The sequence below is a fragment of the Arvicanthis niloticus genome, chromosome 29 (genome assembly GCF_011762505.2).
Source record: "Arvicanthis niloticus isolate mArvNil1 chromosome 29, mArvNil1.pat.X, whole genome shotgun sequence".
Taxonomy (NCBI): Eukaryota; Metazoa; Chordata; class Mammalia; order Rodentia; family Muridae; genus Arvicanthis; species Arvicanthis niloticus.
This window is the reverse complement of record NC_133437.1, coordinates 21,263,613-21,280,784: the sequence shown is the minus strand read 5'-3', so window position 1 is coordinate 21,280,784 and position 17,172 is coordinate 21,263,613. Positions and strand designations below refer to the sequence as shown.

The 17,172-nt window shown below is 40.5% G+C and overlaps 1 protein-coding gene across 4 annotated transcripts in view; it reads right to left on the bottom strand.

The window, feature by feature from the left end:
• The window catches only part of Fam169a (family with sequence similarity 169 member A), a 56,473-nt gene that overhangs the window by 30,614 nt on the left and 8,687 nt on the right, over window positions 1-17,172 (bottom strand). The window contains exons 1-4 of one of the 4 annotated variants that reach the window (XM_076927236.1): window positions 10,226-10,297; window positions 4,528-4,662; window positions 3,111-3,210; window positions 2,420-2,505 (exon numbers count right to left, since the gene is read on the bottom strand). In XM_076927236.1, coding sequence (XP_076783351.1) covers window positions 2,420-2,505; window positions 3,111-3,210; window positions 4,528-4,659 — 318 coding nt within the window. In that variant the 5' untranslated portion in view covers window positions 4,660-4,662; window positions 10,226-10,297. Of the gene's footprint in view, window positions 1-2,419; window positions 2,506-3,110; window positions 3,211-4,527; window positions 4,663-10,225; window positions 10,298-17,172 lie in introns of those variants that run through there. The other 3 variants (XM_076927237.1, XM_076927238.1, XM_076927239.1) reach the window with 3 other exon arrangements.

Here is a 17,172-nt window from a genome sequence, read left to right as displayed (position 1 = left end):
TAGCTACGCCCTTGGGGAAAGCATCTTTCTCTCCTTTTTTCAGGTGAAATGTTCCTTTAACAGCCCTGTCCTTGCTCTAAGTATATCCAGCCCTCCCACCCACACACCCCAATGCTAAAGCAGATGAGCAAAAGTCTGGCTAAACACACTTGGGGCCCCGGATGAAAACAGGCCCAGCTCGTCCTCCTAGAGCCACACAATCACAGGCACTACACGAATACCCCAGCCTTCTGCTGCTCGGCAGCTTTCCCATAGGCATCTCTAGTGCTAGAAACAAGATTTCTGTTTGTAAAGTCTATTTTCTTCCAAGTGCCCTTAAAGAAAAACAACTTCGTTGGGCTTAGTTCTGCAGAAAAAGAAAACTATTAACAACATGTACACACTACTCCAAAAATACCCGTGGCAGGGGCTCTCCTGAGCCCAACCATACAAGATGGCAAACAGCCTTACTCTACTAAATGACAAGGCCATTTCTTTACATAGCACTAACCAACAAACACTCCCTCACACTAAGCTGAAATCTACTTCCCAATGGCTATTCTCTGATATTAGGCCACACAGAGTACAAATACTTGAAGATAGCCATGATGTTTTTCTCAATTTTATACCAATGCAACATCAACTACTGAAGAATAGAATAAGGCCAGCTGACTAAGTCTGGAATCTCCATCCTCTGTTGAGTGCGTGCTTCAGACGCTCTGTCGGTCTGTGCGTGCTTGGCATACATTTATTCCAAACACTGAGACAGTGTGGAGCTAATGCGAGTGTGCTTCATAAATTCAAGGCTTCCTTTTACTTCTGATTAACTAAAGCCCAATCTTTCTCACCTACGCTGTTGTTTCGGTTTGAGATTAGTGGTATGCATGTACATCTAATCTTTCTGAAACATACACATATTAGCTTCCACCTATTCCGTTTGAATTTATTTGTTCCCATTTATTTTTTTAGAGACAGTGTAATGAAGCCAAAAGCAATCCTGAATTTACTATGTTGCTGGAGATGACCTTGAATTTCTGATCCTCCTGTCTCCACCGCCAGGTGCTGGGACCACACCTACTTCATATGGTGCTGGGGATCAAAACTAGGACCTCATGCATACAAGGCAAGCACTCTACCAATTCAGATATATCCTAAGCGTTGGTGGTTTGAATGACAAATGTGGCCCACAGGCTCGGGTATTTGAACACTTGGACCCCAGTTGGTGGCGATATTTCGAAAGGCTTAATTGGTGCAGCCTCACTGGGAAAGTACATCGCTGGTGACAAGCTTTAGGTAATAAATATAGCCTTGCCCCACTCCCAGTTGCTGTCTCTGCTTAGTGCTTGTAGTTCAGGATGTAACCTCTCAGCTTCCTACTTCGGATACCACGTATGCTGCTGTCATGCATCCCTGTTATAATGGACTCTTTTTTTTTTTTTTTTTTGGTTTTTTTTTTTTTTTTTTGGTTTTTTGAGACAGGGTTCCTCTGTATAGTCCTGGCTGTCCTGGAGCTCACTCTGTAGACCAGGCTGGCCTCAAACTCAGAAATGACCTGCCTCTGCCTCCCGAGTGCTGGGATTAAAGGCGTGCGCCATACAATGGACTCTTATTTCTCCTGGAACTGTAAGCCCAAATCAACTCTTCCGTCTGTAAAGTCTGGGTATTTTATCACAGGACAATGGCTAATACACAGGTTCCATCTTTGTTTCTGGATTCTGCTTTTCAGAGATTAATTCTCTCATTCAGCACCGGGACATAGACAGGGAACATGTGTGACTTGATGGGGAAAGTCCTGCAGCATCACATAACTAAGCATAAATCTGAGGCCCAGGGTCTAAGGATTTAAGATTAGGCTGCACTACAAAGGTTGGCAAATATCCAGATGTGCACTCTCCCAGCTTCTCTAAGATGGGCCTCTTACTGTAGAATCTAAAGGCACATTCAAGAATAAATACAATATTCGAAAGAAATGATGCTTGGTTTATTATTCTAAGACTTCTTCCTTTCAAGAATAAATACAATATCCAGAAGAAGTAATACTCATACGTTACTCCCCTAAAATTCCTTCCCTTTGAGTCTGACGTCTCTCAGAGTTCCACACTCAAAAGAACAGTAACAAGAACAGGCAATACAACCTATTGGAGATGTCAAAACCTGGCACATCTCTTGTTCTTTCCAACTCATGTGGTTTAACTCAACCACGCCAAAAAACCAGCCTCTTCTCCACAGAAGCTTAAGTAGAGAAAGGCAGCTTCCGTGAGCTAGCCCACAGAGCCCACGCTCCTTCTCACCTAATTCTCAGGAAAGGCAGGACCATAAAAACAGAGGAAGCTCAAATGGCCCTGCTTCCACCATAAGAATCCAGGAAATCAGTGCAGCTCAGTTATATGAAAATGGGAACTATCACTATGTACAGGAGCACAGGAGGATGCGATCTTACCTGCTTCAGCCCCTCTCTAGAAGGCTCAGATGTTCTCACAATATCATCAATGGCCCACCACTGACCAACAAGGTAAAGTGCCACAGCTAAAATAGAAAAATGGCCATTAACATTTGAGTCTAAAGGGTTAAAAGAGGCAATATTGCTTCTTGATAAGGATTATATATACACAATAAAATACACCCATTCTTGCTTGCTTTTCTGTTCAGTCATGTTTAGAGTCAAATCCAGGAGCTGGAGAGATGGCTCAGCGGTTAAGGGCACTGACTGCTCTTCCAGAGATCCTGAGTTCAATTCCCAGCAACCACATGGTGGCTCACAACCATCTGTAATGGAATCTGATGCCCTCTTCTGATGTGTCTGAAGACAGCTACAATGTACTCGTATACATAAAATAAATAAATCTTTAAAAAAAAAAAAAAAGAGTCAAATCCAATCCCTGTCACATCCAGGTAAATCTCTACCCTCAGCTATCCCCTCCTCCCCAGACCCTAGGCCCACACTTCCCACCTCTATTTTCAAACCCACTTCATTCGTTAAAGGTTTAATTATATGGAATTGAGAATTACATTTCTAAAACTAAAATTTGAAAGAAGTTTTTACACAAATTCTTTTGTGTAAGTTTCTCAGTAAATTCTTCACAGTTTGAATTCAAGTCCTTCAATTTACAAAGACAAAGCCAAGATGAGACCTGTAAGTGAGTCCTCAGGTGCAAAGAGAGCAAGAATTTTCTGGGTCTGATTGCCGCCGTAAAGAGGTACAAAACCCACATTTGACAGGCTAATAGGAATCTGAAACATAAGATGATTCGAGATTAGTGGAGACGTTAATGAAAATACATGACAAAAAATACCAAAGAATTTACCAGGATTTAAGCTAATCTCCCATTTATTTTAATATATGGCTTCATTTCATAGGAGGTAATATCCCTAGTCTCCCCTAAAAAGAATAAAATCAAAAATCAACAATGAAAGCAGACTTCTCTTCTGCAAGAATTTTATTTTCTTGTGGAAAAGATGAAAATTTGCTTCTATTATATTCCTAGACACTAGTCATGTTACTGAGTAAAAACAAATGTCACCGCCAAGCCTACTATAGTTTATTATCATTAGATTTCACACAAAGGACATTTTATTTTCTAGTAAAAGAAATCAGTAGGATAAACGGATGCTTCTTCAGGACACACACAATCTTTTCACACTGTTCCGCATTCACTGACTCAAGAGCCAATTTAGAGAATTAGAAAACACTGGTGCTGGAAAGATTGTTAAAAACTTATTATATCAGGCGGGTAAAATAGTTCAGGGGTAAAGGAACCTGCTGCCAAATCTGATAACCTGACTTTAATCTTCAAGTTCCACAGAGTAGGAGGAGGGAACTAACTAAAAGCTGTCCTCTGATTTCCAAACACCAACCCCCCAACACACACACTAAAGATAATAAAAAGTTTCTGTTCTCTATCATCCCAGAAGCTGTGAGGCCTTAGCGATATTAAGAAGTCTTGACACTCAGTTCATAGTGGAATTTAAATGATCCCAAGTCTCAAAGTAACACAGCTTAATAATTAAAATTTTTAGTTTTCAAAATTGCAAAATTTTCAAAGAAGGGAAGAAAAGATTATTGCCACAGAAATGTAATTTGTGGACTCTTCCTGATTTTTTTTAATTAAAATTACCTTCTAAATTCAAAAAATGTAGACTCAAAGTATTACGACACAGCTTCAACATGTACCTTGTCTTAGTAAAATTGATAAAATGACCTGTATCCCGGCATGGGGTTGGGGCACAGGTGGATCCTAAAGGCTATCTAGCAAGCCTAACTGAAACGATAAGCTTCAGGTCTGGTCAAAGACCTTCTCTCAAGAGAATAAAATAGAAAGCAGTAGAAGACATTTCATGTTCTCTTCTGGCCTCTGTATGCACATGCAACAATGTATACATTCATATGCGTGTGTGTGTGTGTGTGTGTGTGTGTGTGTGTGTGTGTGTGTTGATAATATTTTACTGTTACTTGTAAATTTCTAATCATTATTTCAAAAAAAAATTTTTAAGATACTGATTTCACACATAACTGGACAGGTTGGTAAAAATCAGTGCAGAATGCCTTACCGTAAAATCAAGAATAGAAAAACGTTCTGGATTTTCAGGGTCCCCACACCTTAAGTTGGAGAGGTAATCCTCAGCAGAATTTTCCAATTCCTCATGTGTGCAGTTATCCAGCAAATCCACAGGGAATGCCATTCTCTAACAAACATGGAACAACACACTTAGAAGCCTTTTCTTACTAAAAAAAAAAAAAAAAAAAAAAAAAAAAAAACAACCAAACAACAACAAGAAAGGAACGTACTGTATGATTTCTTTCTTTTTTTCTTTCTTTTTTTTTTTTTTTTGGTTTTTTCAAGACAGGGTTTCTCTGTGTAGTCCTGGCGTCCTGGCTATCCTGGAACTCACTCTGTAGACCAGGCTGGCCTAGAACTCAGAAATCTGCCTGCCTCTGCCTCTGCCTCCCAAGTGCTGGGATTAAAGGCGTGCACCACCACTGCCCGGCTAGTATGAGATTTCACTTTGTAAATAGATAGCTTTAGTCTGCTGATATAGGCTCTTAAGTCAAAAACATTCTAGTATCATTCATTTATACACAAAACACACAATAAAGCCAGATATGGTAGCTCACACCTGTAATCCAAGCACTTGAGACTGAGGCAGGAGAACTGGTTAGAGTTTAAGATTGTCTTAAACAAAAAAATAGGCAACCAAGCATTCATGGGTACTTCATAAACGTTTACACAGTTATAAGACATACACATATGCTCACACACATCAAAGTGTATGTATAAATATACTCTTTACAAACCCCCAACATAAATGTCACTATAAAACATGGGGTGGGGCTAGAGATGGCTCAGCAGTTAGGAATACTTGTTGCTCTTGTTAAAGAAAATATCCTCAGGACCCCCTAGACCAAGTTCCCAGCACAAAGGAGATTTATTTGCCCCAGAGGGTCAGAGGACAGGGAATAAGAGACTACAAGAGATAGAGCGAGGAGGAGGAGGGGTATTTGTCCTGGAGAGGATGAAGGACTGCCTCCAGATAGAAGAAGACACAGCACATAGGAAAATGGTGGCTTAGAGAAGTTCAAGGGGCAACCCCATGTTAGAATGAGGTGTTTAATTTTAAGTGGGCATGTTACTTATATGAGCCAAAGCTTTTGACTGCTGGACTACAATACCTTAGTAATCAGACTCAGGAAGAGGAAGTGGCCAAATAAGAGAATACACCTTGGGGCTATCTTAGGAATGTAATCTAAGGAGTTTTAGCAAGGAGGAAGGGATGGGGAAGAAAGGCAAATCCTTCCAGAGCCATGCTTGTCGCGCTTACACTGGCCAGAGTCCCTTTAGTTCTTATAGAGCACTTGGGTTCAGTTTTCCAAGCATCCACATGGCAGCTCACAACCATCTATCACTATGGTCCCAGGAGATCCAAAGCCTCCTTCTGACCTCCAACACACATGTAGTACACATGCAGAACAACACATACACACATGAAATAAAGAAATCTATTTTTTTTTTTTTAAGTTTTAAAAATACATGGGGCCAGGCAGTGGCGGCACACACCTTTAATCCCGGTGCTTGGGAGGCAGAAGCAGGCAGGCAGATCTCTGAGTTCAAGGCCAGCATGGTCTACAGAGCTTGTTCCAGTTCAGTCAAGGATGTTACAGAGAAACCTAGTCTCAAAAAACAAAAACAAAACAAACCAAAAAACAAACAACAAAAACAAAGAAACTTTCTGGATTCACAAGATGTTCCACAACTAAGTGTTAGGTCCACAATTTAATATATATTTTAAAAATCAAGTTAACTATAAAAAAGTCAAACCCAAGAAATAAAAACATAAATCTGGTCCAGCTAATAAACAACCTACAACCCTGTTTAAAAAAACAACAAAAGGGGTTGGGAATTTAGCTCAGTGGTAGAGCGCTTGCCTAGCAAGCACAAGGCCCTGGGTTCAGTCCTCAGCTCTGGGGAAAAAACAAAAAAAACCTCTGCATGCACACACCCAAAACAAAAGTCACTATGTTATATACATGTACAATGGATGAATGTTGTGGTTACGGAAGATATACCTTATGTACAAATGTCTGTACAAAGAAATGAAAAACATACAAAATCCAGCCTGTTTAAGATACCAAATAGGTATCTTAAAAGTGTTTTACTTTAGGGACAGGCATGATGGTGCATGCCTTTAAATCTCAACCCTTAGGAAGCCCTTAGGCAGATTTCCATGAGTTCTAGACAAGCCTGGTCTACGTAGCAAGTTCTAAGCATGCGCGCACACACACACACACACACACACACACACACACACACACACACAAATAGACCATAAATACAATAGTACTTGCTTTGAAAGTAAAATTAGAAAAGACAATCTTTCTTACAATAGTGAAAATAGATTAAACTTATTGACATGGTAAGGGGTCTCCCTAAAATGGTTCAGCATAATCCAAAACTAATGAAAATACCTTTGTTGTTTTTCTTGGAGTCACTTAAGTTGATTAAAGTTAATATGAAAGTGCAAACAAGCAAAATAGCTGGGAAACCCTTAAAAGTCGGAAATGAAAATATTTCAGTAATTGCAACATAAAACAGTCACATAAATGAACAGAACAAAATACATAAATCCATCTAAAACCCTTGAAAACAGAGTAAATGATAACAAATCTCCATCAGTGGGCAAAGAATTTGTTCAAATGATTCTCTCATAGTCTTATGATTAAACAGAACATTAATTTTGCTGACTTTTTAACTTACAACTGAAATCTTTACTAACTCACCACTCCTTCTGTGAGAAATACAAACACTGCTGTATCTGCCAGTGAATGTTTGGGGTCTTGGTTTTGGTTTTGGTACATGGTAGTATACCATATACAATTTATCTCTCCCCTCTACTGCTGATAGACAACTGGGCTTTTTCTAGTATTTAGCAACACTGAATAAACCCACAGTGAGAAGGCCTATAGACTCTTCTGTTAGACTTTGTTAGGTCTATACAGGCATGCGAATTAATCTCACTAAAACCAAGACAAGCAGGTCTTACATTCTGATGTGATACAAGAAGAACTCTACCCATTAACAAAATATAAGGGGAAACCCCACCAAAATACAGCGTTAGCCAATTCAAAATGTGAGTTTTCTCAATAAAAATGTGTTGTTTGGAGTTTACAAGGGAAAAAGTAGGAAATAATATAAATTCAAAAACGTAAGGGACATACCAGTCCTGTGTGTTCTGAAGTGCATCCTAAGCAGTGTGCTCTGGAAATGTTGCATGATAGAAAGCTCAGTAGGAGATAAAATTGCGGGGCTACAGCAACAGCTGGCTCTGTGTTTAGGACCGCTGGCCGTTCTTCCAGAAGAGCCAGAATGAACTAGCAGCACTCACAGGGTGGCTCATAGCCCATCTGTAACTACTAGGTCTTGGGGATCTGACACCCTCTTCCAACCTTTACAGACAAAGCACTCATACACATAAATGTTTAAAGAATATAATAAAATGATGACCTATAACAACTACGACTACTGAGATACCAGCTCTTAAAGAGGTAAGAACCAAGCTAGGATCTACTGTCCTAGTTATAAGCTTTTCTAGTTCTTAATGTACTTAGTGTAAACATCCATGCCATGGCTTATGAGAAGAGGTAAGGACAGCCTGCAGGGAGTCAGTTGTTCCTTTCACTGTGTGGTACTAGGAACTAACCTCAGGGATTCAGCATGGTATCAGGCTCCTTGATCCACTGAGCAACCTGGGTCCCACCCAATCCCAATTTTACTAAGCCCAAATCAAAACTAGAAAGCCAATTGTAACGTTTATCAACGGCCTCTTCGATCCTGACTTATGGATTGACTGGTTTGCTTTGTTGGGGGTTGTAGGGTGCAGCATGTGTGCCTGGGGTGTCTGTGAAGGTCAGGAAACAACTTGCAAGACTGTTTTCTCCTTCACCAAGTCGGCCGCACCCTTCACGTGGTCAGGATTCACAGCAACTGCTTCTTACCTACTGGAACATCCTGCCAGCTCTTCAAATTCAATTTAAAAGAAAACCATAAAAGGATTTAAAAAAAAAAAAAGCCAGAGCTTTCTATTCCCATCACCACCAAAACCAAAGGGTAAAGGGAGTACAGGGTGGTGAAGAGATCACCAGGACTGAAGGAGCAGCTGGGGTGCCTCCTGTAATGACCCTCATTTCACCCAACTATATACATACACAGCTTGGAGAGATATCCAGTTAACAGTGATACGCAGCTCAATATTCTGAATTTTGAAGATATGATAAGGAGGCACAATATTTTGCTGCTATCTGAAATTTGGTCTTAAAGACTTTACCACTATGTATACATTAAACTGAAAATCTAAGTTGATATGTTTATATTTTTAATAAAACTGATTTTAAAAATAAAAATCTATAAACTGAACATTTAAATTCAATCTAGAGTTAATAAATATAAATGTTTAAAATTCCCATTTTAGAGAAAGCAAGAAAAGTTTGTAAAACTATTTGAAAGTAATATTGCGGGATTCCTAGACAATTTTGAAGAGAAAATAAATCCTATGATTTTCAGAGCTATCAACCAGAATCTTGGGTAGAAGGAATCATATATACATAATAAAATATTAGCTCTACAGTAATACAACTTAATTGTCAACTTAGGCAATCTTTCTGTGTGTCATAAACTTAAAATGTAAAAAAATAAACTAGAGAAATACCTTACACTGCAGAGAAAACCAAGTGAGAGGTCCTGGGCTGGCCATGTGGGAGGAAGGTGACAGCGCGGCAGTGAAAGGGAGGGCGGGGAGGACTGGGAGACAACCAAGTGCTGTATTTTATGGGTTGTGCACTGTGACTCTCCTTTGGTCAGAGGCAGATGGATGGAATTGGACTAACCTATGAAAATTCATTCTCCTTCACTCTTAAACATTTTCAGGGTAAAACTTTTAAGTGGAAACATAACTTCAGGATATGATTTTATTGTCAAATGTTATTCCTTTACCTGTATACAAAATTTTATTAACATAGAAAACAATCCTGTTTCTCAAGTTTGGCAATTTAGATGTTTTCAAACTCACAAGCACAAAAGCACCAGGAAAAAAAAAAAATACTAGAAACAACTTATGAACAGTTTTACAACAACAAAATCCATCACAAGTCTTAATACGAAAAAAATTAAAATACTTCTCTACTTCCAAAGACCTAATAACAATTAAACCCATCATTGGTTTTAATGTGAAACACGAACTCTTTAACTGTACGCCTAAGCATGCAGATACAGCCCACCTTTCACAGCGCCTGTGTTCCCACGTCTCTCCTCACCTCCACTACTTTTCTTATTGCCACTCTCAATACTAAACTTGGAAACCCTGAGATTGTCTCCCATGTTAAAGACAGTCTTACGTCTAACACATCTGTAGCTGTCGTGATTTGAATGCTCACATGAGCATCATTTCAAAGTATCTCCTAAATCTCGAAGGTACAGATTCACATCATTTTAAGAGTGAAGAGAGTCCCAATTTAAGAAACTTGACCAGTACCACACCACTAGTGAAGCATAAAAAATAAGGACGCAGGCAACAAAATATGCCTTCCATTATAATTATTATCCAATATGCAAATTCATACATCAGTATTTTTCAGTTAAATGCTTTGTTAAGTTGTTGTAACCACTTCATACTTTAATATTCTATGCACACACTACATTAGAAAGAGCATCAGAGAAGCTCTGACCCTGGGTCAGCCCTACATACACAAGTGACTTACCTACCGTCTTTAGGCTTCTGCAATGGCATTAGTAATTCATGCGACTGGAAAGGCTAATCCTAAAGACATTCTAAACCTCTAAATTCTTAGAACTAGAAAAACTTAGTGGATGACTTAGGACTACATAAACTACTGGCATTACAATGGCTCTGCCCCACTTTACAAAAGTGAGAGAAGATGAGAGGTTGGGGGGGGGGGGCTGTGATAAATCCCTCCTGTTTTTAAGCTTCTGTTCTGTTATGTAACTGTAAAGCTGTCAGGTCAAATTTTGTCAAGTACTTTGGGCTCTGCCCATGTAAGGCCTAAACAGATTCAACATGACTGAGAAAGCTCAATGGAGCTGGGAGCCAACTAGCTCATCAAAATCCAGATGCAGAATGGACAGTGAAGTGTAAATGTTATCCAAATTAATTCATAAATTAAATGCTATGCTCAGGAATCCTGGCCAAGCTGTACAGAAACATAAGCAAACCTCTCACAGAATAATTCCAAGATCAGCCCCAGACACTCTGCCTCTACCTCTCAATAATTTCACCCCTCCTTTAGATTCTTTCTTTCTCTCTTTCTTTCTCTCTCCCTTCCTTCCTTCCTTCCTTCCTTCCTTTCTTTTCTTTCTTTCTTTCATTCATTCATTCATTCATTCATTCATTTTTCTGAGACAGGGTTTTCTCTGTATAGCCCTAGTTGGTCTGGATTCGATTTTATAGTCCAGGCTTTACTCAAACTCAGAGATCCACCTGCCTCTGCCTCTGCCTCTGGAGTGCTGGGATTAAAGGTGTGAGCCACCATGGCTGCCTTCTCCTACATTTATAAAGCTACATGACAGAATCAAGGTTCTTAAGCAACATGAAAAGGCAGAGTAGGAAAAAAAGATCTATCAGTGTAATCTTCCCTCTACTTATTACTGATGACTGCCATTCAACTGTACCATAAAAATAGAGTAACATATTTCTAAATTCATTCCAGAATTATTACATGATTTCCACGGGCTTCTGCTACTGACTGGGGGCTTCTGAGAAGCAGACCCCAAATCAAAGTACAAACATATCTGAGGTGAAAGAATTCTCAGAGAAACAAGTATCTCAATTCATCCAGGTCATGACACTGTCCTGACTCACATGATTTCTTCTTCAAGGACACCTTAGGTTTCTAGTCACCAATCAGTAATGCTCTCTCAACTTCACACAGAAAGACAGTTTCTAACCATGAAATTCTTTACTCCCTCTTTTCCCCTAATTTCTTTCCCTAACCCACACAAGCCCTGTACTACATCACCTCAACCCATCTCTTTGCCTTACCTTTTTCTTCTCCCCAAGTCCTCCACAGGCCCTAAGTCCTAGATGCCCTAAATGCATCCACTCACTTTCCTCTGAGAACCAAGAAGTTGAGTGTGCCAATAATGAAATAACTGAAAAAGCTACTACTACCCAAATCTCTGTGGTCCTCGGCCATGCACAGCAGCCCTCTCTACTCCCTGTGAAAGATTTGCTTACAGTTGGTAAGGACGGCCTCTAGGTTTGTAGGTGGATGGTTAAGATCTTAAATAAGATTTATGCCGGGTGGTGGTGGCGCACGCCTTTAATCCCAGCCCTTGGGAGGCAGAGGCAGGCGGATTTCTGAGTTCGAGGCCAGCCTGGTCTAGTTCCACGACAGCCAAAGGCTATACAGAGAAACCCTGTCTTGAAAAACCAAAAAAAAAAAAAAAAAGATTTATACCTGCTGCCTCCAATATTTGTACTGCAAACCCTACAGTACAGATCTTACATTCATTTGACAGATAAACTAAAAGCACAGCTTCCTTTTCAAGGGCAGACAGCTAGTGAGCAACAGGTGATGACTCCAGTCAATTTTTGCTCTTCCAATGACAGCAGCAAACCATTTCTCAAAAGTATTTTTAGAAATGTTGTAACTAAAGGTTTAATTCTCTCTTCATGTCCAGGAAAATTCTTGGAGCTTAAGAAAAAAATCATTTAAACATGAAAGAACTGGCATTTTGTATGCTATGGGGTCTACACTGGCTAACGCCATGTGCCCTGGAGCCAAACTGACAGAATTCAGTTGTGTGACCTTAGGCAAATACTGAAGCTCTGGAGCATGAAGAGGAAAAGGCTCTCCTGGGGCAGAAATAAGCTGTGAGTAGCTGCTGAGCATGACAGAAGTGTCCCGGGCTTGGTGTGGCTGCCTGTGGCCAGCTGCTAGGGAGGGTGAAGCTTGAGGGTCCCTTGAGTTCAAGACCTTGAGGCCAGCCTGGGCAACACTAACACTCTAACTCAAAACAGAGTTTATATCTAAAAACAGAAAAGTCACAGGTAAATTATAATCAATATGCCCATAATCTACAAGAACCAATCGACTAATACGAAGTGTTTTTAAAGCTAAAATGCATAGACACTGGCAAAGAACGTGAACAGAATTTTTAATACAGAAAAAAATAACACCAAAACCTGTCAAATTTCTTTTTTTTTTGTTTGTTTGTTTTGGTTTTTTTTGGTTTTTTTTTTTTTTTTTGAGAGAGAGGGTTTCTCTGTGTAGCCCTGGCTGTCCTGGAACTCACTCTGTAGACCAGGATAGCCTTGAACTCAGAAATCCGCCTGCCTCTGCCTCCCAAGTGCTGGGATCAAAGGCATGCGCCACCACTGCCCGGCCAAATTTCTTTTTAAAAGCCTACCTCATGTGTATTTTAAAAATTATCAATAGTATCAGTATAAATGTATACAGGAAAGTCTGAGAATACACATTGTATTGTTAACAGTATTGAATCCTGATGAAAAGGATGCTAAGGTAGAACACACAAGACCACAGGCTGAGTTCAGAGCCTCCTTCCTCGACAGGCTCTCTCTGTGGCTCAGCCTCTCTTGAATGTATGGGTAACAGGCTGTCTCCATTCTACCTCTAAAGAAGGCAGAGTATGAACCTGGGGGTAGAAGCAAGCAGGGCTGGTATTGCTGAAATAAGACTAACAGATGTCCGAAAGGTGCTGAACAGTCAGAACGCAAGCACTAAGTGACCGCCCCCAGGAGTGGCTGATGATGGCTCCTTACTCATCCTGCACTATAACAAGATACAAAGAAGGCTTCTTACACTGCTGGTGCAGTTCAAAGATTAACAATAACCTAATAAATGACCTTAAAAACAGAAAGAAATGAACTGCAGAAGCTTCCACTTAAACACATGCTGTACCATTAAGTGCCTATCGTATTTGCCTCTAGGACAACGGCAACTCCAGTGTTCCATGACCAGATTACCAAGCACTGCTTACAATCTCACAGAAGCAATGAACAAAGTACAGAGAAAGTACTTAAAGGGATCCCATAAGACAGTGTCCATTTCAATATTAAATCTCAGACTTTGTTATTATACCTGGTTTCTTTACCATATAATTACGTATGACTTTTGGGGGGATTTATTAAAGTTGCCAGGGGCTCAGCACAGCCTCCAAGACTAGTTCTGTAATACAGGAATGCAAACAATACTCTTAGTGATGCCACTATCTTTAACATAAGATACCACAGATGTTTGTCTCATCTGGAACCACGAAGATTGATTTAAATGTAAAGGAACTCAGCTAGTTCACAAGAGAAACAGAAATAAAACAGTGCTTCATTTTGGCCTATTTATGGACTACTACAATCACCACCAACCCCCAATCCTACTCCCTAATGTTTGTGCCAAATGGCTAGGCTGGGAAGTGTTCTCCAAAGGCCTTAGGGGTTAAAGGCTTGGTAAGTAGCCTGCGGCACCACTGGGAACTTGTGGAACCTTTAAGAGGTAGTCCTAGTGGGAGGAAGTTACATCACTAGAAGCATGGATGCCTGGAATGAAACAGTGGGAGCCCAGCTCCCTTTCTTTCTTTGCCCCAATTGGCAAAGGCAGGCAGCTTTGCTCTACCAATGATGCACTGCCTTGCCACACGCCCAAAGACAACAGTTAAACAACCACAAACTGAAAACCTTTCAACTATGAACCTTTTAAGCTGATTAACTCATTCTGCCACCGTGATACAAAGTTTATACAACATCTAAGGAGCACAACCAAGGACTCCCACTCCTACAGACACTTGAAACACACCAGTCTCTGAACCACAGCCTGGGCAATCAATCCCTCCCCGGTCCTGACCTCTGCAGTCTTCATTTTGGAGTCACAGTATGCAGTGGCGTATGTTCTTATGCTGATTATGTTACCCAAAAACCTGTTTGCAGTGGCCCACACATAGGAATAAAGGAAGCCTGTCCCCAATTGGTTTTTGACTGGTCAATAAAGTTACTGGTGGCCAATGGCTGGACAGAGAGACAGAGGCAGAACTTTTTGGAATCCTGGGAAGGGACCAAGGAAGGAAGAAGGGGGGAGTCCGCCATGATGAGGGCATAGGAGATGGACCAAGCTGGAAAGGTGTAGGAGGGAGAGACACCCAACATGTAGGTGCAGGGGGAAAGCGGCCCCAGGAGGGTCCAGGGCAGCAAAGATAAAATATAGATTTAATAAGTAGTAACTCGGGAATGCCACAGGGGAGTGTGTGTTAGCCACATGGAGTTAGAAAGTAGCCTAGCCATTGAGCTGTTTAAGGTATTTAAAATATAAGGCTGTGTATGTATGTCTTTCTTTTGGGAATCCAGAACATTGGGATGGTAGTAAAAAGCATGCATACACACCCACTGGGAGTTTAGAGCAGATAACCTACTACCGCTACAACAGCCCTGCATACACATCTGCTCTTACTGCCCCCTTGCAAACACACAAGGGCTTGTTTACCTAAGAAAAAAATATTCGCTCATTTCTCACCTTACAGCAGGTTCATAGGAAGCAAAAACAGTTTCCTGTGTAACTTCAAAACATATCTAAGCAATGAAAATATGTAAAGGACTAAGAAATGATCCCTGGAGGGAAAAAAAAAAGTCTTTAAATGAGAGCACCAAGGAGAGTCCCAGACAGAAGCCAGGAAGCAGAGAAAAAGGCGAGTACTTGGATTTACCAAGGCAGCTAAGGGACATAAAGACAACTGAGCGCAAAAATGCAGAAAGTAAACAGGTCAGACATAGCTGGCTCTCTCCCCCTCTGAAGCATGATAAATCCTCTTTACTCCTCCTGCATCCGCTAGCCTGTCTGCAGGATCCTAGGAGTCCCACCTCTTCTGTCCAGCCATTAGCTGCTAGCATCTTTATTAATCGATCAAGAAACCAATTGGGCAACAGAACCTTCAGCATTCATTCACAGGCAGATTACCAACTGGAGCATCAGAACCACCCTCTACACACTTCCTCCAACAAGCCCACACCTAATCCCTCTCAAGTAGTGCCACTCCCTAATGACCAAGCATTCAAACATAGGAGCCTACTGGGGCCATTCCTATTCAAACCACCACACACTATATTACAGAATCCTTAACCTTAATTGACACATTAGCAGAAAGCCATTAAGCAACTCTGAGCAGGGAAAGCATTCAAAACTGTATTTTAAGACAGTTTACCCAGAAACTGTATACAGGGTAGATTCACTAGAAGAACTCAAGAGACACAAGATGAAAGGATACTGTCAGTATCTTGTGCATAGACAGTTCCCTTCGGGATCTATGGTAGACTGCTTTCAGGACTCATTCCCACCCTAAAGAGCTAGAGATTCAAGTTTCGTGTATGAGAAACCTCCACAGCATCTGGAGGTTATCTATCATCTCTTCCTGTAGAGTTTAAGTCATCTCTGGGTTACTTATAACACTGAAAATGTAAGTGCTGTATAAATGGTTGTTAAACCTGTATTGCTTAGGGAATAATAAGAAAAGGTCTGGGCATGATCAATGTAGCAGCAGTTAGGAGTTTCAAACTGTAGACCCGAGACAGGTTGACTTTGCAGATACGGGTTCTTGTAATGATTTGTAAATAAATAGCAACAGGATTCATTTTTCCTCATTCATTTATCCTACCAAGCTCGAAGTTCAGAAAAGCAGAACCCATCTTTTCATACACATTAAAAACTAAGGACCAATCAAATGATTTCTGATTTCAGTTCTAATTAGTAACTTGTCTGTACTTCCTTACTTTCCTTCAAAACATTAGAGCTTGCTGGGAAATAGGAATTGGGAAAAAAGAAGTCTGGATCATGTCCTCAAATGTTCATTTATAATTATTTTTAAGCTCAAAATGCACTCGGCACTTACACTGTACCAGGCATTGTGCTAAACACCCTAAACATATTACCACATGTGTTTTTCAAATGACCCAGAGGCAGGCACTTCAGTGTACATGCTCCAAAAGAGTCTTAGACCTGCAGGATAAGCAAACCCATCAAGTTCCCACAGCTGGAGCTAGTGGAGCCAGGCAAGCAGTCTACAGAAGACTTCAACTTGCTCACCAGGTTCCTAGGTCAAAACAAAAGGCCAACACAGACCACAATGTACATATATGTGATATAATTACTAAAGACCATAATAACCACATTGCTTAAGCATTCCTAATAAGTTAATTTTTTTAAACCTTGCACCGTAGTTTCCTAGGCTTTCTGTTTTGTACACTGCATTCAGAATTTTTAAATGGTTACAACACAATTAAGAAAAGAAGAAACACCTTAGCCAGAGGTTCTAACTCAGCTGACAGCACATACAGAGCTTAGGATGAAATCTTTAGCACTGCTTAAGTACATCCAGTGGCGCACATCTAAAACCTCAGCATGTATGAATAGTACAAACAGGGGAGTCAGATGTTCCAAGTCATCCCTGGTTACATGGCTAAGTTGGAGACTAACCTGGGTATTGTGTGACATACAAACATAACAAAACAAAACAACACACACACCCCTACTCACCCAAGATAGGGAACCCACTACAGATCAGAGTATGTATACTGCAAAAGTCCAACTCAGTGAACACATGAGTTTTACTGGGGTTAGTTACAGGAGCATGAATGACTCAAAGACAGCTGCATCACCGAAGTGCCCTGTAGCATGGTGACAGACAGCTC